This window comes from Bos taurus, chromosome 4, assembly GCF_002263795.3.
Source record: "Bos taurus isolate L1 Dominette 01449 registration number 42190680 breed Hereford chromosome 4, ARS-UCD2.0, whole genome shotgun sequence".
NCBI lineage: Eukaryota > Metazoa > Chordata > Mammalia > Artiodactyla > Bovidae > Bos > Bos taurus.
The window spans coordinates 12,479,380-12,507,214 of record NC_037331.1 but is presented as its reverse complement, the minus strand read 5'-3'; the positions used below and the strand labels follow the sequence as shown (position 1 = coordinate 12,507,214).

Here is a 27,835-nt window from a genome sequence, read left to right as displayed (position 1 = left end):
TGAGGGAGTTCTTCAAGACTGGAAACCTTCATCCAGGGAAGGAAAGAATGTGAGTCATAGCTAATACCTAATAACCATTACTTACAAAGTTAATACTTTAGAAAAGCTAATTAATTGCTCCTTTCTAGTTACTCAGAAGCATCATCAACCCAGGAATATAAAAATTGAGAAAGTTCAAGTATGTAGTCTCTGGAGAAGAAACTACCACCCCTTTTTCTTGGTCCTGCTTACAGCAGCTATGAATTTAATCCCAAAGAAGAGGCAGTGGAAAGCAAAGGAGGTCTTTGGAGAAAAGAAGGAATTCTCACATTTTCATGCTAATTACTGCTAACCACATTCTGCTGAATATTCCTGCTAATGGTCTGTGAAGCACAGATCATACCCATGTAATACTTTCCCAAATTTGAGATGAAACACCTGCTTTTTAGAATGAAAAGAGAAAATAATCTAGACAAGATGTAGCCACTTTAAAAAAAATATTTGAGTCAGATTTCATGTGAGTGACCCATTTTCTGACTACAATGTACTTCTTTCAGATAGTTAAGTTATACCTGAAAACTCAAACAGTGGAATACAAGGTATTAACCTCTTCCTCCAAAATAGGTCCCTCTGCTCTTTTGCCTTCTTACAAACAAAGTAAGGTCTATACACACTTTTTTTCTGAGGAGATGAGGGAGGCCTTGTTACAAGTATATTTCTATAAAAGTGCTATTACGATCTAACATTTAGGTTAATTAATAAGAGTTTCTGAAGCCTTCATTCTATTGAAAGTAAGCCAAAATCACAGGACAAGTCCTTCACCAACTTAATAAATTAGCAGGTTTGACATACTTTCTCTTGCCTCCACAAGGATCTTATACACCCTAAGTACTTAATTTTTACCTCAAAACTTCTTCTAGAAGTCTTGTGCTTAGGACCAAACCTGTGGAAGATAATTCCAGCAAATCAATAGGCTCAGGGAAGAAGAACAGGGAAAATACCAGGGGTAAAGCTATGATGCTTACTAAAAGTTACAAAACAAAGTAAGTCCCCACAATCCATTGAATTTCTATATTCAAGATGTATTCATGGAAAGATTACAGCCTTTGATTTGGTAGAGATGTCTGTGCTAAGTCGCTTCAGTTGTGTCTGACTCTTTTCAACATTATGGATTCTAGACCACTAAGCTCCTCTGTCCATGGAATTCTCCAGGCAAGAATACTGGAATGGGTTGCCATTCTCACTTTCAGGGGATCTTCCTGACCCAGGGATTGAACGTGCATCTCCTGCATTACAGCTGGATTTTTTACCCATCATATTTAAAATGACTCTACATGTGTAAGAGTTTCTTCTTCCATGTGATCTTAACTAGTTTTTAAGACTCTAGTTACATAAAATAAATGAAAATGAGCCTATTTTTTGTGCATCTTTGCATCATTTAACTTGTTTAAGCAAGAATTTATTACTTCTATTAATTAAAACATACAACTCAAAGGACAATAGTCTACTGACACTGCTATGAAATTCTCGTGTTAATTCTAGGAGCATATTTTAAAATTTATGGACTAATCTTGCTGTATTATCTTTATTATAGATTTTCTATCACATTCTGTGCCATATAAATGACTGTGAGAATTTCTTCTAAATAAAAACCAGTTAATGGATTAAGGCCTACACTGTTTTCACCTCCATATATATATATATATATTCTTTTTCTATGTGAGTATGTTAGTGTTTATTGAAGCTTTATGGGATGCTATTATCTAAAATCTCTAGCCTCCTTCAACAAGAAACTTGCTGAGGATGTGAAATACTAATCAGACAGGAAGAGATAAAAAGTAAGGGAGTTCTCTTGTCCCATAATGTAAATGGAAAGCAGTATCGATTATTAGCTATGCAAAACACACAGGCCCTGTTTTTGTGTGTCACAAATTGAGGTGTTAGTGAAGTCAGACAAAACAAAAGCTAAAAAAAACAAAATTAACAGTACCTTTTTCTTGTAGTATTTTCGTGGTGGTGGCTTGATTGTGGCAAGGCAATTCTTCCATATCATGATCAGATTTTGAAGGAGAGGAGAGTGAAGTGTCTTCCCCAACAGAGGAGGAAGGCTCCCCTTCCGAGTACAGTGGTCCTTCTTGAAATTCAGCTATGTGGTCAGACGGGAGGGGCACACTGCCAGCCACTGGACTGAGGGATGAAGCACCAGAATCTGATTCTGGAGAAGCTCTCAAACCCTTGGGCAGAAGTGATTTGGTAATGTGCATGTGGTTACAGAAACTGTTTGAAGGCTGTTGGTATAAGAGATTATAAAGGAGGTTATGCCACTGATCATCAGTCCATTTGATACTTACTTTGAAATCAGACCAACCTTGTTTTTAGTAAATCCCTATGAAAACCACTTTTTGACGGTTTACAGATGAGACTGCATAGTCACAACAATGTACCATATTACCACTGTAGCTAACACAGACACCTAAGACATAATCAAAACAATGACTTGTGCACTAATTATTTACCACGAGGAAAAATCAACAGCTGAATATCAAAAACACCATCAGGAGATATGAAGATATGGATATTCTCTTGGTTGTTAGTTCATTGAGTGAGTACAGAAAGAATTTGAATTATAACGATATATAGAGGTGAATAAGAATTTAGGAGACATAGAAGTGAACTATTCCAGCTATTTTCAACTAGAATACAGAATCTGGCTGCAGGAAAATCATTATTTTCAATAAGCTGTAGGAACAAGGATACAGCCCAAAGCCGCAAGTCAGACAGCGGTCAGGGGTGCTCACCTTTCGCTCCAGACTGTCCTCCCCATCAGTTGAGCTGACACTGTCATAGAGTCTTGTCCTAGATGGTCTCTGGCGTCTGTTCTTCAAGGAGAGCTGGGCCCGAGTTTTCAGTACTTTTGAATCCAGGCGCTCTGTCTCTGGGACTGCTTCATTAAAGTCTAAAAATAAAATATTGCAAAATAATCTGTGAAACCTTTGGAGAGGACTGACAGAGACTATGGACACTGAAAACAAAATATCAAAGTTATCAGTAACACCAGGCAGGAAACAGGTGAGAATCATGGTGGTCTGTCTGGTAACAAAGGTAACAGAGATGAGATTTGGGAGAAATGTACAAAGCCGACAGAAAGAAACCAACACTAAACATGACCACAGTCAACAACAAAAATCTAGCATTCACAGATCATAAAACCTCCCTGTAACTATACAAAGCACTCGTTAGTATTTATTTGTTTACATGAATATATGCTGAAGTGTTGGATGAAGAGAGATGTGAGAAGAAAGTGTATCAAAGTTGAGAGCTCTTAGAAATTAAGACAAAAACCTACAAAAGTCAGGTGCCAGGTCAAGAGCAGATACCAAAAGGTGGCCATCAGCATAAACTTTCTATAGCAAAAGTTACCAAAACTGTAACTGTAAGGACTATACCACTTTGGTCTTAATATTTATATTTTTTTTCCACTCAAAACAGAGTTTCTGAAAATTTAGCTTGTTCTTTCAACTCTTTAGAAAGCCCAGCAAAGAACTTATCTCAATAGCACATTTAAGATAACTGGGGAAATAAAACAAGGTAGGCTATCCAAGCAAAACAAAATCAAAAAGCAATTAAACCACCACAAGTACTTAATTTACTAGTATTATGGATGAAGTAGAATAAACTGCCCATTGATAGATAGATAAAGAAGATGTGTATACACACACACGAATATTCATTTCAGTTCAGTTGCTCATTCGTGCCCAACTAAGCAAAAAAAAAAAACTGACTTTTTGCCACCCATGGAGTGCAGCATGCCAGGCTTCCCTGTCCATCACCAACTCTCAAAGCTTGCTCAAACTCATGTCCATCAAGTCGGTGATGCCATCCAACCATCTCATCCTCTGTCGTCCCCTTCTCCTCCTGTCTTCAATCTTTCCCAGCATCAGGGTCTTTTCTAAGGAGTCAGTTCTTCACATTAGATGGCCAAGAGATTGGAGCTTCAGCTTAAGCATTAGTCCTTCCAATAAATATTCAGGACAGATTTCCTTTAGGATTGACTATTTTGATCTCTTTGCAATTCAAGGGACTTGAGTCTCCTCCAACACCATAGTTCAAAAGCATCAATTCTTCAGCACTCAGCTTTCTTTATGGTTCAACTCTCATATCCATACATGACTACTGGAAAAACCATAGCTTTGACTAGATGGGCCTTTGTCAGCAAAGTAATGTCTCTGCTTTTTAATATGCTGTCTAGGTTGGTCATAGCTTTTCTTCCAAGGAGCAAGTGTCTTTTAATTTCATACCTGTAGTCACCATCTGCAGTGATTTTGGAGCCCAAGAAAATAAAGTGTCACTGTTTCCATTGTTTCCCCATCTATTTGCTGTGAAGTGATGAGACTGCATGCCATGATCTTTGCTTTTTGAATGTTGAGTTTTAAGCCAACTTTTTCACTCTCCTCTTTCACTTACATCAAGAGGCTTTTTAGTTCCTCTTTGCTTTCTGCCATAAAGGTGATGCCATCTGCATATCTGAGGTTATTGATATTTCTCGGCATATCCCAGCAATCTTGATTCCAGCTTGTGCTTCTTCCAGCCCAGCGTTTCTCATGATGTACTCCACATATAAATTAAATAAGCAGGGTGACAATATACAGCTTTGTCGTACTCCTTTCCCAATTTGGAACCAGTCTCTTGTTCCATGCCCCATTCTAATTGTTGTTTCTTGACCTGCATACAGATTTCTCAGGAGGCAGGTCAGGTGGTCTGGTATTCCCATCTCTTGAGGAATTTTCCACATTTTGCTGTGATCCACACAGTCAAAGGCTTTGGCATAGTCAATAAAGTAGAAGTAGATGTTTTTCTGGAATTCTGTTGCTTTTTCCATGATTCAACAGATGTTGGCAATTTGATCTCTGGTTCCTCTGCCTTTTCTAAAGCCAGCTCGAATATCTGGAAGTTCATGGTCATGTACTATTGGAGCTTAGAGAATTTTGAGCATTACACTTTTCTAGTGTGTAAGATGAGTGCGATTATGGGGTAGTTTGAACATTCTTTGGCATTGCCTTTCTTTGGGATTGGAATGAAAGCTGATCTTTTCCAGTCTTGTGGCCACAGTTGAGTTTTCCAAATTTGCTGGCATACTGAGTGCAGCACTTTCACAGCATCATCTTTTAGGATTTGAAATAGCTCAACTGGAATTCCATCACCTCCACTAGCTTAGTTCATAGCAATGCTTCCTAAGGCCCACCTGACTTTGCATTCCAAGATGTCTGGCTCTAGATGAGTGACCACACCATCGTGATTATCTGCTTTGAAGAGATAATCTGTCATGAAGAGCTTTTTTGTACAGTTCTTCTGTGTCTTCTTGCCACCTCTTCTTAATATCTTCTGCTTCTGTTAGGTCCATACTTATTATTATTTTTATTATATTAGGTCCATACATATTATTACTCAGCCATAAAAAATAATGAAAGCTTGCTATTTGCAACAACAGGGATAGACCTAAAGGGTATTTTGCTAAGTGAAGTAAGTCAGACAGAGAAAGACAATTACTGTATGTGTTCACCTACATGTGGAACCTAAAACATAAAACAAACAAACATAACAAAGTAGAAATGGAGTTTTAGACACAGAAAACAAGCAGGGGTGGTGGTCAGAGATGTGCAATGAATGAAACAGGTGAGGGAGATAAGATGTACAAGCTTCCAGTTAACAAATGAATCACGGGAATAAAACGTACAGAGTGGGGAACACAGTGGACAGCAATGTGATATCTTTGTATAGTAACAGATGGTAAATAGGCTTACTGTGATGGTCATTTTGTAATGTATACAAATATTGAATCACTATGCTGTGTGCAGGAAATGACACAGTATTGCAGGTCAGTCATACTTCAACACCAACCAACCAACCCACCCAAGAAATGCATAAAACAAGATCAGATTTGTCTTTATCAAAGGTGGGAGTTGGGCGAAGGGGAAGTTAGATGAAGGTAGTCAAAGGTACAAACTTCAGTGATAAGATAAGTAAGTACCAGGAATATAATGTACACGATAAATATAATTAACATCATTGTGTGTTATATATGACGTTTAAGAGAGTAAATCCTAGGAGTTCTCATCACAAGGAAAAAATAATTTTTCTCTTTTTCTTTTACTTTGTATCTATAAGAGGTGATGGATGCTCACTAAACTTAATGTGGTAATCATTTCATGATGTAAATAAAATTATTACGCTGCACACCTTAAACTTATACAGTGCTGAATATCAATTATATCTCAATAAAACCAGAAGATAAAAAATACAGTATAAGAGCTAAAAAGTTAAAAATAAATATATCCTCTCCAAATTTCCTTTTATTAACTTCTAAGTTTACATTCCAAGTTATTTGCATGCATCTCTGTCTCATTTCTTTTTCTTGGATATCTACTCTCCTCACCATAAAAGACACTGATTCTTCAAAGGAACATGTTCAAGTCTTTAAATAAAACAACTTAAAATTAAAAAAAAAAAAAGAGTCACACCAAATGGCTCAGTAAAGGCTAGAGGGAGAATCTGATGTGGTTCTCTTTAGTCCGCCTCTCCCTACTCTTAATCTTGCTGCCCAGAGGCTAAGTCAGGACCCAAAAGTTACCATCTCCAAGGGAAGAGGGAAGGATACCCATGAACATACTTAGGTATGTTCCTCACTGGCTGAGAAAAAGTGTTCTCCGGTTGAATTTATTTGCAATGGTACTACTCCTTACATTTGTACATGTAGCCACTTCTTAGAAATAATGAAGTCTCATCATTAATCCTATTTTATCTTTTCAGAGTGCCAGTCATTAAACTGTAATAATATTGAAGAAATTGATCATCAAGTGGATCTTGGACTTAAATTATTAAAAATAAAGCAAATAACTGAGTTGCAGAAAATATTAAAGTTGGCTTAAAGCTCAACATTCAGAAAACGAAGATCATGGCATCCGGTCCCACCACTTCATGGGAAATAGATGGGGAAACAGTGGAAACAGTGTCAGACTTTATTTTTCTGGGCTCCAAAATCACTACAGATGGTGACTGCAGCCATGAAATTAAAAGACACTTACTCCTTGGAAGAAGAGTTATGACCAACCTAGACAGCATATACAAAAGCAGAGACATTACTTTGCCAACAAAGGTTTGTCTAGTCAAGGCTATGGTTTTTCCTGTGGCCATGTATGGATGTGAGAGTTGGACTGTGAAGAAAGCTGAGCACCGAAGAATTGATGCTTTTGAACTGTGGTGTTGGAGAAGACTCTTGAGAGTCCCTTAGACTGCAAGGAGATCCAACAAGTCCATTCTGAAAGAGATCAGCCCTGGGATTCCTTTGGAAAGAATGATGCTAAAGCTGAAACTCCAGTACACTGGCCACCTCATGCCAAGAGCTGACTCATTGGAAAAGACTCTGATGCTGGGAGGGATTGGGGGCAGGAGGAGAAGGGGATGACAGAGGATGAGCTGGCTGGATGGCATCACTGACTCGATGGACGTGAATCTGAGTGAACTCCGGGAGTTGGTGATGGATAGGAAGGCCTGGCGTGCTGCGATTCATGGGGTCGCAAAGAGTCAGACATGACTGAGCGACTGATCTGATCTGATCTGATGAATATTAATAAAGTAAAACAATTTTTCCCAGTGGCATTGCCCCATAAAATTATTTTTCACAGTATTATTAAGCCAAATTCAGACTTAAATTGACGAAAGTAGGGAAAACCACTAGACCATTCAGGTATGACTTAAATCAAATCCCTTATGATTATACAGTAGAAGTGAGAAATAGATTTACGGGCCTAGATCTGATAGATAGAGTGCCTGATGAACTATGGAATGAGGTTCGTGACATTGTACAGGAGACAGGGATCAAGACCATCCCCATGGAAAAGAAATGCAAAAAAGCAAAATGGCTGTCTGGGGAGGCCTTACAAATAGCTGTGAAAAGAAGAAAAGCAAAAAGCAAAGGAGAAAAGGAAAGATATAAACATCTGAATGCAGAGTTTCAAAGAATAGCAAGAAGAGATAAGAAAGCCTTCTTCAGCAATCAATGCAAAGAAATAGAGGAAAACAGCAGAATGGGAAAAACTAGAGATCTCTTCAAGAAAATCAGAGATACCAAAGGAACATTTCATGCAAAGATGGGCTCGATAAAGGACAGAAATGGTATGGACCTAACAGAAGCAGAAGATATTAAGAAGAGGTGGCAAGAATACATAGAAGAACTGTACAAAAAAGATCTTCACGACCCAGATAATCATGATGGTATGATCACTCACCTAGAGCCAGACATCCTGGAATGTGAAGTCAAGTGGGCCTTAGAAAGCATCACTATGAACAAAGCTAGTGGAGGTGATGGAATTCTAGTTGAGCTATTCCAAATCCTGAAAGATGATGCTGTGAAAGTGCTACACTCAATATGCCAGCAAATTTGGAAAACTCAGCAGTGGCCACAGGACTGGAAAAGGTCAGTTTTCATTCCAATCCCAAATAAAGGCAATGCCAAAGAATGCTCAAACTACCGCACAATTGCACTCATCTCACACACTAGTAAAGTAATGCTCAAAATTCTCCAAGCCAGGCTTCAGCAATATGTGAACAGTGAATTTCCAGATGTTCAAGCTGGTTTTAGAAAAGGCAGAGGAACCAGAGATCAAATTGTCAGCATCCTCTGGATCATAGAAAAAGCAAGAGAGTTCCAGAAAAACATCTATTTCTGCTTTATTGACTATGCCAAAGCCTTTGACTTGTGGATCACAATAAACTTTGGAAAATTCTGAAAGAGATGGGAATACCAGACCACCTGACCTGCCTCTTGAGAAATTTGTATGCAGGTCAGGAAGCAACAGTAGAACTGGACATGGAACAACAGACTGGTTCCAAATAGGAAAAGGAGTACGTCAAGGCTGTATATTGTCACCCTGTTTAAATAACTTATATGCAGAGTACTCCATGAGAAACGCTGGACTGGAAGAAACAGAAGCTGTGATCAAGAGTGCCGGGAGAAATATCAATAACCTCAGATATGCAGATGACACCACCCTTATGGCAGAATGTGAAGAGGAACTAAAAAGCTTCTTGATGAAAGTGAAAGTGGAGAGTGAAAAAGTTGGCTTAAAGCTCAACATTCAGAAAACGAAGATCATGGCATCCAGTCCCATCACTTCTTGGGAAATAAATGGGAAACAGTGGAAACAGTGTCAGACTTTTATTTTTCTGGGCTCCAAAATCTCTGCAGATGGTGACTGCAGCCATGAAATTAAAAGACTCTTACTCCTTGGAAGGAAAGTTATGACCAAACTAGATAGCATATTCAAAAGCAGAGACATTACTTTGCCAACAAAGGTTCACCTAGTCAAGGCTATGGTTTTTCCTGTGGTCATGTATGGATGTGAGAGTTGGACTGTGAAGAAGGCTGAGTGCCAAAGAACTGATGCTTTTGAACTGTGGTGTTGGAGAAGACTCTTGAAGAGTCCCTTGGACTGCAAGGAGGTCCAACCAGTCCATTCTGAAGGAGATCAGCCCTGAGATTTCTCTGGAAGGAATGATGCTAAAGCTGAAACTCCAGTACTTTGGCCACCTCATGGGAATAGTTGACTCATTGAAAAGACTCTGATGCTGGGAGGGACTAGGGGCAAGAGGAGAAGGGGACGACAGAGGATGAGATGGCTGGATGGCGTCACTGACCGATGGATGTGAGTCTGAGTGAACTCCGGGAGTTGGTGATGGACAGGGAGGCCTGGCGTGCTGTGATTCTTGGGGTTGCAAAGAGTCGGACATGACTGAGCGACTGATCTAATCTGATCTGATGCTTAAATATATTATGTTATAAAAACAAGGAAGCATCTCAGATTGTACCTTTCTTATCTATGGAACATGGTGCTTGGCATATGGTTCTAACAAATAAAATTAAATATATTGTTCCCTGAGAGATACATCCACTGAATAACACTATATACAGAAGTTTTCCTTTTCATTTCCTATATTTGAAAGAAAAGTGGATAACAGAAAAGTCAGACCATTCAGGTATATTTAAAGACAGCTAAATGTTTTCTAATCAGTAGTCCTTTCATTTTTCACATGTCAATGGAAAAAAAAAATCCCCTTGATTACTGTAATTTCCTCCTTCTAACAAATTCTGAACTCGTAACTGCCCTTTAAGAGTTGTGATCATTGGGAGAGAATCAACTTTACAAGCTCTTGTTTACATATAAAACATGGAAATACAACATAGAGGAATGCAATAATTCAGATACACTGCTATACACACACATCTTACAATCTGTCTATCTCATATTTGGACTGCACATTCTATAATCCCACACACTGCCCATACACCATCTCATTTGTTCCTCACAACAGCTCCAACAGAAAGAGTAGCCAAGTATATATAGCCAAGCATATATTTTGCTCTCCTGAAGCTCAGAAAACTTGACTGTCTTGTCCTCATCCATACAGCTAGTTGATGAGCTACCAAACCTTTCTAGTTTCTTGACTCCTAGGCCACTAGCCTGTGCACTCCAACTTAGCTGATGTTGAACAAATTATTAGAATCAGATTTTAATGCAGTGAGAGTTCAGGGTTTTCGGCTGTCAATTCACATATGATGTGACTAGGAAATTCACTTCTCCAACAGGTTATTATGAAATATTATTAATCTTTCACATATGTGGAGCGTATCAAAAAAGGAAGATGTTGAAAACTATAGAAAAATTATTTCTCAGATGATTTCTTCTTTTGTTGGTTTAGTAACAGCTTTGGTTACCCAGTGACAGAAAGACCTAAGAAAGAAGCTCATTCTACTTTTGTGAGCATGATTCCTTGCATGACAGAACCTGAGCTCTGGAGCACCCAGCACAGTACACAACATCCAGGACTGTAGGAGCTACCTCATCACTCGATGCTGAACAAATAAAGTAAGGGAACATGAAAACTGCTATTAGCAGGGTTGGGAGTACAGAGGTTATCCTGGAACCTTACTCCATTGCTCTTCAGTAATTTGCCTGGTTTGGTTTTGGACAATTGCAAAATAACAATCTCAGATGCTTGTTTTATCATCAGCTAGCACTGACTGGGTGTAACCCACCGGACAGCACGCACGTAACAACATCTATTGGACGTAGAGTTAGCTAAAGCCTGAGAAGCAGGGCTGTAGAGCCATTACCCGAGTGGCCAACCACACATCACATCCAATTGACGATTTCTGAAGGCCTGAAAACAAAGATCTCAGGGTCTCTTTATAGCAGTGATAGAGCGCAGAAGACTTGATGCCTTTGAATTGTGATGCTGGAGAAGACTCTTGAGAGTCCTTTGGACCGCAAGGAGATCCAACCAGTCAGTCCTAAAGGAAATCAGTCCTGAATATTCATTGGAAAGACTGATGCTGAAGCTGAAGCTCCAATACTTTGGCCACCTGATGTGAAAAGTCAACTCCCTAGAAAAGACCCTGATGCTGGGAAAGACTGAAGTCAAAAGGAGAAGGGCAGTGACAGTATGAGATGGTTATATAACGTTATTGACTCAAGAGATCTGAAGCTGAACAATCTCTGAGAAGATGGTGAAGGAAAGGGAAGCCCAGGGTGCTGCAGTCCATGGGGTCGCAAAGGTCAAACACAACTTAGCAACTGAACAACAACAATGGATTATAACTCAGTGATTTGTGTTCCATCCTGAGGAATAAAAAAATTTTTTTAAAGAACCAGAAAACCGTAATTGAGCTGAGAACTTTCACTTCATCAACTCTTATGCCAGAAGGAAGTTGGAAGAAATGTCCAGAGGAAGCAACTACTAAAGACATCACGGATAATCCCCCCTCAGAAGTATTAGAGGGCGTGTGTGAGAGAGAAGGGAAATGTGTACCAGACTTCTGCTGCTGGGAACTAACGGGTGATCTAACGGCCAGCAGAAGCTAGCTTTTTAAAATCACGTCACGTGAAAATCAGAATATTACAATTTGAACTTCAGGGGTTCTAGCCCAGCTTTCTCTTTCAGGTAGGAAAACCAAGGCTGAGTGGTCACTGACTTGTCTACTGACCATATCACACTTAATCTGTGGAAGACTGGATAGAGCGCAGTCCTCAGAAGCCTAGCCTCATCCTAGAAGGCCCCTCTCAAGTCTGAAAGTAAACTTCACAAGCAATCTTCCACCTTGTTTGAAACCTCTTTTTGGTCTTATTTTATGTTCCAAACAAAAATACCCATCAAGGGCTTATTTGGCCAATTCCCAGAAGGATATTAAAAAAAAAAAAACTGAGGGATTTTATTTGACTGTGTATTTATCCAAGAAATAAAATCTTTACATGGAAAAATTAGCTGTCAGTTTTGTGGATGACGATGGTTCAACTGGTTCAACATTTCCAAGTTATGTGCTGCTCAGTGTAAGGAGCTGGACACAACGGAGCGACTAAGCACACACGAAGAAAAGCACAGAGTGTAAGGGTCTAGGTGGCCATGTTCACCGTCATTCAGCCTCTACAGAGAGCCAATCAACAGCACGGCGCAACGCTGCTCTCACAGCCCAGGACCCGGGGTTCTTCCTCTGCCCTTTCTCGTCAGTGTTTCTTGTTCTCCTGGCCATTAGCATCAGAGGAAAACTCCCTTTCCCCCCCTCTCCTTTCTTCTCTTTTCTTTCTTTCAGACCCTTCCGACTCTGAAACAGCTTATCTCTGACTCAAATGCAGCTAGAAGTACAAAAGAAGAGCAGACACAAAGGGATCAATAAACACAGCAGAAAAATACAGAAAAGGTATGAAGCAGCTGACAATAATGCAGTTTTGAGTGGGTGGGACTTCACCTCAAAATACCTGCATTTTAAGGCTAGCTTCAGTATTGATTCACACTGGAGCCTTTAAAAGAGTTTAATGGATTTGATCACAATTTTAGCAGCTCTTATGAAAAATGTTCTGTGAAATTAGGATGTTGTAGATCATATTATACAGAAACCAGTTCCCTACAGTAATGGTCTGAGTCATTCAGGTTTTCCACTAGATTGATGATGTTTTTGACGTAAAAGGAATGCTGCCCACGGACCAGGACTGGACATCAGCAGAGGGAACTGGAGCAGCATAACGATGGGGTCTGCTCTGCGTTCTTATGTGGATTACTCTGCTCAAAAACACTCGCACCTTATACCACCACCCTGCCTGGTTTGTGCTATTATCAATCAAAATGCTGAGCTTAATGAGGAACTTGGTGGCATCTTTAAACTCAAACAGTATCTGCATATCATTAAGTCACTGCAAGTTCACAAAAGATGGGCCCATAGGGCTTTGGGTTGGTACATATTGTATCAGAGGTGGGCTTATGTACTTTAGAGAGACGGTGTGAAATAGTCACCATGAGAGGAGACTTGGGGTTAGTCTTTCTTGAATTGAATCCAAAGCAGAGGCTGTCACTAAATTGGGCAATTTATCTAATTGCTCTTTCCCTCAGAATCCTCAGCTTCTAAACAGGCATGATGATAACAACATAACAAAGACTAAATGCATTAACACATATATAAATGCTTGGAAGAGCACATAATAAGCACTTAGTAAATGTCTTTATTTACTGACATACAAAAAAAGATTAGCAAGATACTCAAGTGACTGAAGCAATCGCAAAACAACATGTATATCCATTTTAAATATTTAAAAAACAGCAACATAAAATACATTTTCTAACAGTAAATATGTCCATATAGTTGCATAGCAAGTGAACTGAAAAGATACACTTCATACTGATGATGGTGGTTGCTTTCAAAGAAGACATTAGATTTGAAGAGGCTGGTCAACAGGTACCTCAGTCTTATTTGTAATGTTAAAAAAAATTTTGTGTTAGATATTTTAGAAAAATCTATACATGAAATGCAATTAAAATTAGCAAAGAAGAAAGAGCACACATCTAGTATATTTTCTTTTAGAAACATCTTAATTTCATTCTAATCTGATAGCTCTAGTGTTCTAGGACTCAGATGTTGATATCAGCCCAGGATACCCAGTCAAAGTCCCTGTGACCAACAGCCTGCCCCGACATGAGAAGGCTGTCTTTCATCACATACATGGAGACTGTTTGCCTGCTTGGCCATTTTACTGCCAGATGATTTGGACTAAAGAAGACCCTTTAGCTTCCTTCCAGCTACTTCTCTGTTTTAGTGCTGTAGGGGAAGATGTACTGAATCAGATATGGTAATTTGAGGTCAAGTTATACAACTTCAGCTCACCTCATGATAGCACTTTGGTTAGGAACCCACCCATGAGCAACTCTTACTCTACACTCTATTAATAGTTGATTTCTTTACAACCACCCAAAACCTGACAAATTTTATACCCCAGGTAGTATTCATTAAATTTTAGGAGGCTGACTTGATTTCTTACCCTTTTAGATCAATCAAAAGATTACTGTTTCCTAATTTTTAATTAGGTCTGAATTTATTGTTGTATATATGTTATTTGCTAATCTTTGAAAAATATTGAGGAATACTATTTACCTCTTTATCAACAAATGCAATCTCAAAACTATCCATATGATCTTTGAAACACAATTTGGCTATTTGTTTTAATGTAGTGATTTTCCAGTGCAGTCTGGTATTTAACTTAGCCTTCTTCAGTTTATGGTCAATCTACACTCCTATTCTCAGAGTAGAGAGAGGTCCAGATTTTGCTGTCCATATCTTTTAAGACTATACTTTCAGGGGTCATTTCTGTAGTTCATATCTCAGGAATGACTCTTTAGAAATGCCACTAGACTAGCCTACCCATAGAAGAAGTGGCTATAAGTCAGAAAAACAACAACAACAAAAAACTGTATGAGCTATCCTAAATTCCACCATATATCACTTGAAACACTTGTACAAGTTGCTTGATTCTGAGAATATAAAGCAATTACAGAATTTAGACAAGGCATTTCAATATCTTAGGACTCCTTCATTGTCAGCTATCTTTAGACTTTGACAGAAAAGATCTGCATTACCTAAAATTTGAATAAATGTTAAATCAAATCTGCAGTACATCATGAGAAACTCTGGGCTGGAGGAAGCACAAGCTGGAATCAAGATTTCTGGGAGAAATATCAATAACCTCAGATATGCAGATGACACCACCCTTATGGCAGAAAGTGAAGAAGAACTAAAGAGCCTCCTAATGAAAGTGAAAGAAGAGAGTGAAAAAGTTGGCTTAAAGCTCAACATTCAGAAAACTAAGATCATGGCATCTGATCCCATCACTTCATGGCAAATAGATGGAGAAACAGTGGAAACAGTGGCTGACTTTATTTTTCTGGGCTCCAAAATCACTGTGGATGGTGACAGCAGCCATGAAATTAAAAGACGCTTGCTCCTTGGAAGGAAAGTTGTGACCAACCTGGACAGCACATTAAAAAGCAGAGACGTTACTTCGCCAACAAAGGTCTGTCTAGTCAAGGCTATGGTTTTTCCGTCATGTATGGATGTGAGAGTTGGACTATAAAGAAAGCTGAGTGCCAAAGAATTGATGCTTTTGAACTGTGGTGTTGGAGAAGACTCTTGAAGAGTCCCTTGGACTGCAAGGAGATACAACCAGTCCTGGGTGTTCACTGGAGGGACTGATGTTGAAGCTGCAACTCCAATACTCTGGCCACCTGATGTGGAGAGCTGACTCAATTGAAAAGACCCTGATGCTGGGAAATATCGAGGACAGGAGGAGAAGGGGACAACAGAGGATGAGATGGCTGGATGGCATCACCAACTCAATGGACATGGGTTTGGGTGGACTCCGGGAGTTGGTGATGGACAGGGAGGCCTGGTGAGCTGCAGTTCATGGGGTCGCAAAGAGTCGGACACGACTGAGCGACTGAACTGAATACTGAACTGAATAAATCAAATCAAATGGGCAAACTGTCTGGGAACTGCAGGCTTCTCTGAGTAGGACTATGAAATCAAGTGCAGAACTTGGGTCTAGGAAGGTGGATTATGCAAATGTCCTTTTCTTAACATTCTAGAGTCTCTGACATGACAATAAACAAGCTTCTGTGTTCTTACTCAGGGTCTCCTACAGGTATCAAAATTAGCTTTTCTGTCAAAAATCTCTAGATATGAGTAATCACAAGCATGCTAATTAGGTGACTCCCCAAATTATATATTTGATGCTACATCTTCCTTGATTATAGTATGGAAAGAATACTATAAAATACTACATAAAATCTACATAAAATCTGAATAAAATTCAGATGTGAATGCCTTTGGTAGATTTTATGCCCTTGGTAGAGAATAACCTGTTACCTGAGATGAGAGTTGTTTGCTTCCTAAATGGGAAAGTATCTTTCGACTAGAGGAAAGACTGAGTTATGTATAGAAGATTTAAGAAAACTTAAAATTTACAGTATGTATAAGAATAATAGATATGTATAAGAACTTCTTAAGTACTTGAAAATATTGTCAGTTGATAATAGTACATAAAAAGGAAATCAAATATAACAAATTCATAAATGCAATTTAAAATGTTTGCAGATGTTCAATTAGCTAAGTCCGTATATAGGAACTAAATATTCAAAGATCACTTAGTATTGATTTGTAAATCAAATTAAAAAACTATGTTTTTGATAATGTAACTTGAATAAATCAAACATTAAAACCACAATAAAATCAGAATGACTTTTTGGTACCCCTAAACTCTTCTGTTTCATCCAAAAAAAAAAAAAAAACCTCACAAGCAACAGAATTTTTAGTATACCTACATTCTAATGTTTCCTAACTTTTCTCATAAGTGGAATTTCCTATAGTTCTCATAAATAATCAGGCCAGTATTGAAGTGGAACATTACTTCATGTCCACCTACAAGAATTCAACTATAATCTGATGCCTGGGCCCCACAGTAACAGAAAAACTGTAGGGCACTGAACCTTTATTGGAACAACATGGTTGGCAGATTGTTCAGAACCATGCATACAAGATAAGTTTCTGGTCCCAGTTCTGGAAACAGCTGTTCATTTTTTGAGTTTTAATTCTCTAGATGTTATGATCCCATGATTGATCCTGTTTACCTCTTGGCTGATAGAATAAATTTCACCTTAAATGAAATCCTGAATAATCCACAGGAACCCACTGTGCACACTACATATACAAATCACTTTGTGCACTTTCTACTTTTATATCCCCCCATCCTAACTTCCTATTCTTTTAGTCATCTTACCTTAGCATAACCATATGGCGTCCTCCAAACTATGTAACTATGACTCCATGGCGAACCACATTATAAAACAAAAGAAACATTTCAAAACACAGCTATCTTGTGTAAGTTCCTTGAAAAGGAGTTATATTCCACATTTGGGTCAAAACTGTCTTTACTTCCAGAAGATCACAATCTACCTTATAGTTCAACTGGCTTTTGAATTTTACTCAAAAGCCAAAATAAAATAGGAAGCAGCTCACTTTTCTTAAAATTAACAGAAAATTACTAAGCTTAAGCTCATTCTGACAAAAATCACTTGCTTTCTATCAAAACATCTCTAGCTCTCTTCTAGCACTCATACATACCTCAGTATGACTGAAGGGTCTGGTGACTTCTGTGAACTTATGAAGATGCAGTGAGAAATATGAACCAAGGACAGCTGCCATTTTGCAACTCAATACCTCCTTTTGAATGCCTTGTTGATTTGGCAACAAAAGTCTATTACACGTAGACAGATGCAAAACTCGCACAAAACTAGACAGGCAATTTAAGTGCTTTGCTTTCTGGGTAAGAGAACAGATTTTGGCTTTAATTATATGCCAGGAAACAATCAATAAGTATTGATTTCTCACTCATTTGGCTTGTTCATTAAAATTTTCCACAGTGATTTACTGGGAATATTCAACCTTTAATTAGTGCAAATCAATAGTATTTCATGGTCAAAATTACTTACTGGGGATTAAAAGTTACTGAAAATAATTTGTTCAGGAAAAATGAAAATTGTGAAAGTATACCAAGAAATGATATCTATATGCACGATAAAGAAAGCTTGAATCTCGCTGAGAATTCTCCCCTGCCTCAGTTTAGAACTAAACAACACGGCAGCATGGAATAATCCTCCACTGCTCTGCGTCTCATGCTCTGGGACAGGGCACTCCTGATAACGGAGAACAAGCATGCACTTTCCTTTTACTATCTTGCCATTTCATGAATTCTGACTTTAATTATGGCTTTAACTTTTGTTTAATATTCTGGATTCCAGTGCTCAAAGTGAATGTTTAGTGTACTCTCAGACTCCATCAGGAAATAAATCAGATGTGGTGATAGGAGTCTGGCCTGGCCTAGAATCCACAGGTATCAGTAAAGAGCTGCTAACAATGAGGACTCGGGGAAAAGCAGAAAAGACAAAGACAACACAAGGTTACAGCCTCAGCAAAAAATGATTTTCTGGAGGAGTCCAAAGTCTAAGAACTTTCTTATCAATATAAATGTATGGCTGATGCTGACTTTTTCTTTTCCCTTAAAAATCTTAAACTAGTATTTATTTTAAGCCTAAAAAAACCTTTGTGGTTTTTCTCATTCTCATCTTTTAATTATGCTACTTAATTTTTTTATATTTAAAAATATTTTATTTAAGCAAAAAAGTATACCATCTATATAAGTCATATAGAGATAGGAGAGGGAACAAGACACTTACGTACCTACTATTGAGTCTAAGAAATAAAATTACTACTTCTGAAGCCCTCTCTATGCCCTGTTTCTAGTGGTAATCCTTGGTTTTTTTTCTCCTAGTTATTCCACAAAAGTATCTCTAAAGAATATATTGATTAATTTTGCTTGTTTTTTAAACTTTACATACATGGTAATGAACTGTATATAATATTCTTCAAATCATTTTCCTTTTTGTCTGCTCAATATTATGTTCAAAGGTTTGGATTAATTATCTTTTAACTGTACCTATCATGAATGATGTTGCTGTGCATTTTTGAACATGTCTCCTGACACACAGCAAGAATTTCTGGAGAACACTCATTTACACACAGAAGTGAACATTCTGGGCTATAAAATTTGCATGTATTCCATTTTATTAGATAATTCAAATTGTTTTAACAAAATAGTTGTATGAGTTTTCCTTTTTTCCCCTACATACTAGCTATCACATATTACCGTGAAACTTTATCTTTGTCAATCATTTTATTCTTATTAATAAGGTTGAACATTTATGTTCACCAACCTTTGAGTTTCTTCTTTTGTGAACAGATTGCTTACATGTTTTGTCCATTTTTCTATTATGTTAGTTGTGTTTTTTTATGATTGGGTAAGTTTTAAGTATATTGTGTTATTGGTATAACAATAACCATCTTTTTTCTTAGTTACATGGGCTATAAATAGCCTCTCTCAATTTTTGGCTTCTAAGTTTTCCTAGTGTCTTTTCATAATCAGATTTTCTTAATATTATTGTGCTCAAATTTATCAAATTTTGCTTATGATTTGGAAATTTTTGTATTAAATAAGATATTACATGAGCATTCTCCTACATTTTCTTATAAAAGTTTTAAATGCTGCCTTTCATTGTCGAGACTTTAATCCATTTGAAATCTATTTCATGAATGGTATGAGATCAGATTCAATTTCAGTTTTCTCTTGAGTGGTCAATTTTTCCAGCTATCTGTTGGTCCATCCTTTCCCCACTAAACTGTCATGTCTGCTTTGTATTACTCTCAAACTAACATGAATGGACCAGCCTGTTTCTGGACTCTGTTCTGCTGAACTGGTCTACTTGTCAGTTGCTGAGATTACACCACACTGTCTTAATACTGTTGCTTTACAATGAATCTCAGCAACTGAAAGAACAAGTTCCCTCACCTTGGTATTCTTCAGGAATATCTTGATTATTCTGGGCAACAAGTTGTTTGTCCACCTACATTTTAGAAACAACCTGTCAAGTTCCGAAAAATCACCTGTTCAAATTCTGATGGAAACTGCATAGAAATATATAGATTAGTTTGGCATAATGTCATTTTTTCAATATTGAGCCTTCCTATCTCTTTTGATTCATATAGGTCTTCTTGAATGTCTTTTCATGGATCTCGAGTTTATTCTGTTAAATTCACACTGGATATCTTATATTTTTTTGTTGCTATCATAAATGGTAGCTTGTAAAAGAATGTTAAACTCAGTAATTCTGATGATCTGAAGACTCTTAAGGTTTTCTTATGTATTTAATTTTATTACTGGTGAATAATGGTAACGTTGCTTCTTTTCATTCCTTGTATCTTTTCTCTCTTATCTCTTATCTTGTCTACTTCTTGATAGGACCTCTAGGACAACATTGAGTAGATGTGTAATAAAGAGTTATGGTGAAATGTTAAAAGTAGTCTTCATTTTAAAGGGATTTCTTGATTTTAACATTTCACCACCAAACATGATAACTGACAAAGACTTGTTACCCTCATATAACAAGAAAGTTCATATGTATTTCTAGTTTAAGAAACTTTTTATCATGAATAAGTGCTCAACTTTATTTAGTGTTTGTCTTCATCTAATAAGATGATCATATACATTTGTCTTCTAGTTAATGTGTGAATTATATGAGCTTTCTAATATTAAATGAACTTTGTCTTTCTTACATAGACACAGGTGGTCATGATAATGTATATGAAGATCTTCAAAATGTATTTCTAGATTCAACATTTATCTTTGTGAACAAGTAGTTTGTTTTAAATAAAGAGAATTCTGACCAGCTAATGGGTGTTCACTCTGCTCATCTGAAAATACAGGAAGAACTCTATTCCGGAACACAACTGTGTTAGTTTAAACTGCTTAAACCTGTATTAACCCCATATCCAACCTAACTATCAACTACACAGATATATACTACATTAGCTATACAAAAAGATATACTCACGGCATTTACCAGGGATTATAAACTTTAACCCTCTATAAAAAGCTCACTAAGAATGACACTTGTATAGAAAGAATGCTTTTTAAAGAAAAACAAATCTCCAACTCTTTGAGAATATTTATGAAATCTTTACTCAGTAATGCAGGTCACACTCCAATTATGGAAGATATTTTTTATGCTTAACTGTGGTAGGGACTTGTTCTCAAACAAAACAAGTCATGACTTTACATGGAAACAACACATGGATTATTGTTAATAAAATGAATCCTGGTAATAAAACTTGTCCATTCGATTTCAAATATTGGTTATAAGATATAGCCACTGATTCTTTCATGTTTAGAAATTCTTTGTCATTATTCAAAAAATTGTTTTGAATCATGAAAATAAACTTATTTACAAACAAAACCCCCACAACAGTTGAATGGGAACGTCTTAATGAATAGTCAATCCATCTTCTCCAGCAAATATTCTAAATTTTATTACAGGTATTCACACAAAAAAAGAATAAAGTTAATATAGGAAAAAATAAATAAGAAAAGAAATTCCCATTTGATTAATCCAAAAGAAGGCAAGAAAGTAGATAAAAAGAACAAAGATTTACAAACAGTAAGATGTTAAATTTAAACTTATTATTATCAATCAATAAATAGCAACTTTCTAAAGTTGAGAAAAAAATTTAAACATAAGATCGAGACTTTAATAAAAATAGGCAACCATCCATTGCTTACAAAAGACAGACAATTTGTAATAAAAGAATGGAAAAAGACATCTCACAGACACTAAAAGAAAGATAACATAGCCCTTCAAATATCAAAATCAATAATAAGGTCAATTACTAGAAATAAAGAGGGACATTTCCTAATGATCAGAGGTCAATCTACTAACAGTTCTTTACTTTCCTTTGCTCTTCTTGATAAAGACTTTATTTAAATATGAGTGAATTATCAAAAAATGATTCAATTCAGAAAAATCAGATTCAGTGCAAACCAATAAGCTAACAACTGGGTCACAACAAGCAAGGATAGGGCCAATGATCAAAGAACTGGCTTGTGTGAATACCTAAGCAGGCTCAGAGTTCTACTGACATGTCCATAAGTCCCAGGTCTTCAACTTACTGAGTTCAGGATTCAAATGTAGACCACTATCTTAGAGATCTACTTTTAAGAAATCTTGGGCCTTAATGCCAACAGCCAAACCATTTTGTGGAAAAAGACTAAGGGAAAGCAGAAACAGCAGGAAGGTATTATTTTCTCTAAGTTATTCTTAAATAACCTAAAAGGTAGCTAAGAAATATTTGTATTTTTAAAGATGTCAGAATTGACTAATTAATTCCAGCCACAGTCTATTACGAAAGTGCCTTCTCTGGTGACTTAGATGGTAAAGAATCCGCCTGCTAGGCGGGAGACCTGGCTTTGATCCCTGGGTTGGGAAGATACCCTGGAGGAGGGCATGGCAACTCCCAGTCCAGTATTCTTGCCTGGAAAATCCCCACGGACAGAGAAACCTGGCGCACTACAGTAGATGGGGTTACAAAGAGTCGGACGTGACTGAACGACGAAGCACAAGACTTTCCTATAATCTGCTTTCTTGCAATTTAAGTCATTTTCTTCTTGCACAGTTTTCCTTAGAGTTAAGAAATAGAAAGTAACTAAAGGAACTAAGGATAAAATGCTTTATATATAATATTCCATGTTCATACTTTGGAGAAGATAACATTCAGTGTTATTTAACCAGTGGTCTACTGGCTGAGTAGATGGGTATGAAATAAAACAAGTATTTGGTAGTAATGCCCAAAATTCAAAGGGATCCTTGAATCACACTTACAAACCTACTAGTGACCCAGTTCCTGTTATGCCTCAATGCTATTAACGGTATTGCTTTGGATTTTCTGACTTCTTATGATTTCAGCCTTTTCTGAAGGCAGAGTTCCCATCAGTTGTCTAAGAGAAGCAGCGGATTCCAAAAAAGCAGTACAGTTCAGCTGCGTAGTTAAGAACATGGGCTGTAGAGCTGGATGAGAACTGCTCTCCTGCTCACTGAGCATGTATGCTGTATCCTTCATCACTCAGTCATGTTCGACTCTTTGTGACCCCCATGGACTGCAGCCCACCAGGCTCCTCTGTCCATGGGGATTCTCCAGGCAAGCATACTGGAGTAGGTTGCCATGCCCTCCTCCAGGGGATCTTCCCTACCCAGGGATTGAACTAAGGTCTCTCTCATTGTAGGCAGATTCTTTACCGTCTGAACCACCACAGTGAGCCAGGGCAGACGGCTTAATTTCTTCACCTACGGTTTCTGATCTGTAAAATGGGATGACAGCAATACTATTCTTAGGGTTGTTGTGAGAATTAAGTGAATTATTCTGAGTTACTTAAAACACTGCCTGCCCTGTAGAACTGCCCTGTAGAACTATTGCGTTGTTTCCCATAAATATTTTTTTAAGTGAAGTATAGTTGATTTACAATATTGTGTTAGAAAGTATTGCTTGTTATCATTATTGTTGACTTTGCAAATGTTATCTTTTTCCATTAATAGAGTTTTTAATTTCTAAGAAAAAATAAAACTGTTAATGGTCACAATGCTTACATAATTAAGTATAAACTGTTCTTCATGCATCCAAAGCCTACTTTTACTCCAAAAATACCCTACGACACACCTTGAACGTAAGGTCCCACCTTTAACATAAGGTTTCTGAATCAGGAAAAATTATTCTAATTTTATTCACTTTTTTCCCATCTTAAACCTCCCTCTCCATCTCTTAAAATGTTCATATTATCTATTCATTTCATATCCACCCTTCCCTGGTGGCTCAGTAATTAAAGAATCTGCCTGCAATGCAGGAGACCTGGGTTTGATCCCTGAGGAGAAAGAAATGGCAACCCACTCCTGCATTCTTGCTTGGAGAAGTTCATGGACAGAGGAGTCATGGGGTTATAAGAGTTGGACACGACTTAGCAACTAAACCAACCAAAACCTTCTCCTGCCCCATCTGGAATACCTGGAGGCTCAATAAGAGCATGCTATTTAAGTGAGTTTTTTTAGGGAATTTAATCAAACTACAACTACAACTCTTCCTTCTACCAGGATCTCTCTAACAAGCCTGTTCTCTGCGCTTTTCCTAATCCTGACTTGAACATCTGGGTGGCCACAGACATTTCTCGTCACTTCAAGGCCTCTGGATACAAACTGGAGAACTCGTATATAGACCAGCATTACTCAGACACTAAGAAATTACATACATGAAACCTGGCAGCAGGACAAAACTGTCATTTTTCACAGCCTGAGACACATGTAAACTAGTACCTGCCAGGCATGCTGGTGTAAACTAGAAGTGCTTGAGTCTGTTGTGTCTCTTGGTGAAAAAAACAAAACAAAGAACTGTTATACTTGCTTCATGTACTTCAAGAAAAAAGTATCAAACTGTATTAAATAATACGTTTGTATACATAATCTGCCAACTCTTTTTTTTTTGCTACATGGTGCAGCTTGTGGGAAGCTTAGTTCCCAGACCAGGGATTGAATCTGGGACCCTTGTCAGTGAGTGTGAAGAGTCCTAACCACTGGACTGGCAGGAAATTCCCAATATGTCCACATTTTAATAAGATATTTCAGTAGGCTTAGTTTATAGAAAAAGCCATATGTATGATGTTTGAATAGAAATTTAACTGTGGTAAATTTCAGCATGATTTTAAAAATGGTTTTATCACTCTAAATATGTACAATAATTTAATGAAAGAGTCACACAATTAATCCATCCACAGTTGGGAAGCTTGTTCCTAAAAAAGGATGAGTTCTTGAGAACAAGTGACTGCTTACATGCTCTTTCTTTCCTCCTCTTGCTTTTCTGCCTCCTTCACCCTCTCTTTCCTTTTCTTTCACTATTTCATTCCAACACGGTTTTTCTCTGACCTGTAATTGATAATCCTTTTGCTTCACTGAGCTGACTCAGACCCAAAAAGATGCTAAAGCACTCATTCTATCAATAAGACTCCAGTGCTTAGAAAACAAATCAGAGCTGGACAGTCTACAGGAGGTGAGGAGACAAAGCCCTGCACCTCAAGGGTGAAAACTAGCAGAACCGACCTCCAGTGCTGTATCTGTCCTGGGGCAAAAAGGTGTGTGCTTGGGGGTGGGGTGGTAATTAAATGCCAAATGACCTGTGTTTGGTCCGCTGCTTTACTTCCTTTTCTAAACCTGGACGACTTCAGCGTTCCCTAGCAACAGAAGCAAAGGATCAATTTAGAAAAGTGCTTTCCAGAGCATTCCTATCTAGCTACTGACCAAGCCATTTTAGTTTATGTGATCAAGCAATTGAAATTCAAGGAGATTTATCGCTGACTGTCCTCGGCAGCAAAACTGGAAGAGGACCGTTTGATATGTATGCTGCTAATGTCTGAGATGACTGATTCCACCTCTACCGCACAAGCACGAATTGGTTTCAGGGAGAATTAGTAGTCTCTGCATTTCACCGGGAACCGACAGTGTTGCTAGGGAAACTGATAATTATGTGGCAAAATGGAGGGTGTAGGATAGAAGAAAAAGAAGAAACGTAAGATTCTAAAGAAATGTAAGGTTCTGATCCAAATCAACATATTAACAATAAAGTATGTTGATCTTCTGTAGTCATATAATTTAATAAATACTGTTAATTATATGTTTGACAAGATACTGATTTCTGAACTAAAAGAAATGAATCAGACGTTGCAAAGTCACTGGTTACTGATAATATTTTGTGTATGGCACAGCAGGAATATATACTTATTATAAAAACTACAGTGAATCTGAAGAATTAAAATATTCAAAAAAGTGGGAAAAAACACACTGATTTGATTTCCATTTTTTAAGAAAATCAGCTTACAGAGTTCCAGATAAAAAATTGTAACTCTATAATGCTCTAATAAAATTTCTTTTTTTCGTCTCAAACACTGTTTAGGGGGGAGAAGAAAGAAGTGTTGCTATTTTTATATTATGCATAGTAAAAAAAACCAGCCTAGAGAAGTTGAATGACCTTCCCGAAGTCACACACTTCTTCAGTTAGTGGTAATGTTGGTGCGAAACACTTTTCTTTCACCACTGGGAGGCATTATTTACAGACTATGTCATAGTAAGGGAAAACACAGCAAATGGATGTAAACTTAGTGAAGAGACTCAAATCTCTAAATATTACTTCGATTTTAAATGAAAATTTCCAATACTTTCATTTTTAACAGCTAAGAGTTTAGTTCTGAAAGTTAATGATATGATATTAACACTTGCTTATCCAGAAAATCTCCCTGGAGACATTGTAATATGTGTGAAAGGGCATCAGAGAATCACACAGCTCATCAGTGACCTCAGTTTTACTGCATGTCAAACCACTGCTTGTGAGTTGTCAGTCCCTTCCTGACAATGCTACGGCATGACATTCTTTTATTTTCACTCTTTCTAACGTCCACTAGGTAGAAATTTTAAGAGATGAAATTGAAAGTTGTATGTCTTCCTATGTATTCATGTTAATAAATTCTTAACACATTTTTAAATTTATAAATATACTACACATATTAAAGCATTCACATTCTTATACACGCAATCCATGTACAGGTGCGCTGGGGGAAGAAAATAAGTGATTCATTTATGGTTGGTATATGAACAAAGACCATTTCCTTTATTAATAGGAAATGTTTCTAGTGTTTTGGTCTGATTTGGTCTTCGACAGGAAAGAATGAGACATATATACAAGTCATCAAGGTAAAAGCAGAAAACTATACAGAACTTCTTAACTCAATGAATTCTAAATGATGGAAGTGGGCAGTCAGCCTTCTGATGTTATGAAAAAGATCTTCATTCTAGGGACTAAAAAATCATAATCCTTAAGTAGTAACTCACCCTAGATGGGATAAACTATCAGTTTACGGCAGTTCATTAAGCGTATCAAGTTTATGTGGTTTAAAATTAGTATCTGGCTTGTCAAACTTGAAATTTTGTTGTTTTTTTTACTTCAAAGATTTATTTTTGATAAAACAAGAGCAAAATGATAGGTTACTATTTTGATAAGCCCTTTCTTCTTTCCCAAAGCAGGAAAGCTTTTGCACCTTTTAAATCTCTGAGTAAAACAAAGAAGAATGTAAGGCCACATTTTACAGTCATTAAAAACCATTTTTATGGTTAGGTTGAACAAACCTTGACTTAGGCCATCTTGACAAGATGTCTGCTTGATATCCAAGTTCTCCAAGGTATCTCCTTTAGAGACCTCACCAAGAGATGTCCTTCTCTCAAAGATATTGTTGTTGTTGTTAACTTGAGTCCCATTTTGCTTCAGTAGCCTGAACACCTCAGTTTCCAAATCTCTAATCTAAGAGAGAAGAAAAAAAAACCAATACACTCATGAAACCATAAACCAGCACTCTTCTCCAAGCACTAGGCAAAACTACCCTATTATTCTTTTTCTTTAATTTTATTAAAAGGTAGTTGATTTACAATATTGTGTTAAATTCTGCTGTAGAGCAAAGTGACTCAGTTTTATATATATATGTATATATACATGCACACATGTGTGTGTATATATATATTCTTTTCCACTATGATTTATCATGGGCTTCCCTGGTAGCTCAGTTGGCAAAGAATCCACCTGCAATGCAAGAGACTCAGGTTTGATCCCTGGGTCAGGAAAATCCCATTGAGAAGGAAATGGCAACCCAATCCGGTATTCTTGCCTGGAAAATCCCATGGAGAGAAGAATCTGGTGGACTCCAGTGTACGGGGTCACAAAGATAAATTCTATGATTTATCTTTTTATCATAGTCTATGATTTATCACAGAATATTGAGTATAGCTCCCTATCCAACCTATGCATAATAGTCTGCATCTGCTAATCCCAAATTCCCAGTCTTTTCATCACCTCCCCTTAGCAACCACAAGCCTGTTCTCTGTGTCTGTAAGTCTTTTTTTATTTCATAGACATGTTCATTTTGGTAGTATTTTAGATTCCACGTGAGTGATATCATATGGTTTCGTCTTTGTCTTTCTGACTTATTTTGCTTAGTGTGAGAATCTGTAGGTCCAT

The 27,835-nt window shown here is 37.4% G+C and overlaps 1 protein-coding gene and 1 pseudogene across 13 annotated transcripts in view; one reads left to right on the top strand and one right to left on the bottom strand.

The window, feature by feature from the left end:
• The window catches only part of PPP1R9A (protein phosphatase 1 regulatory subunit 9A), a 349,347-nt gene that overhangs the window by 33,013 nt on the left and 288,499 nt on the right, over window positions 1–27,835 (bottom strand). For 7 of the 13 annotated variants that reach the window (XM_024990823.2, XM_024990825.2, XM_010804004.4 and 4 more), the window contains 3 exons: window positions 26,953–27,124; window positions 2,778–2,935; window positions 1,970–2,267 (listed from right to left, as the gene is read on the bottom strand). In XM_024990823.2, coding sequence (XP_024846591.1) covers window positions 1,970–2,267; window positions 2,778–2,935; window positions 26,953–27,124 — 628 coding nt within the window. The remainder of the gene's footprint in view (window positions 1–1,969; window positions 2,268–2,777; window positions 2,936–26,952; window positions 27,125–27,835) is intronic. The other 6 variants (NM_001076153.3, XM_059885700.1, XM_059885701.1 and 3 more) reach the window with 2 other exon arrangements.
• Window positions 14,641–14,735, top strand: LOC112446514 (uncharacterized; annotated as a pseudogene).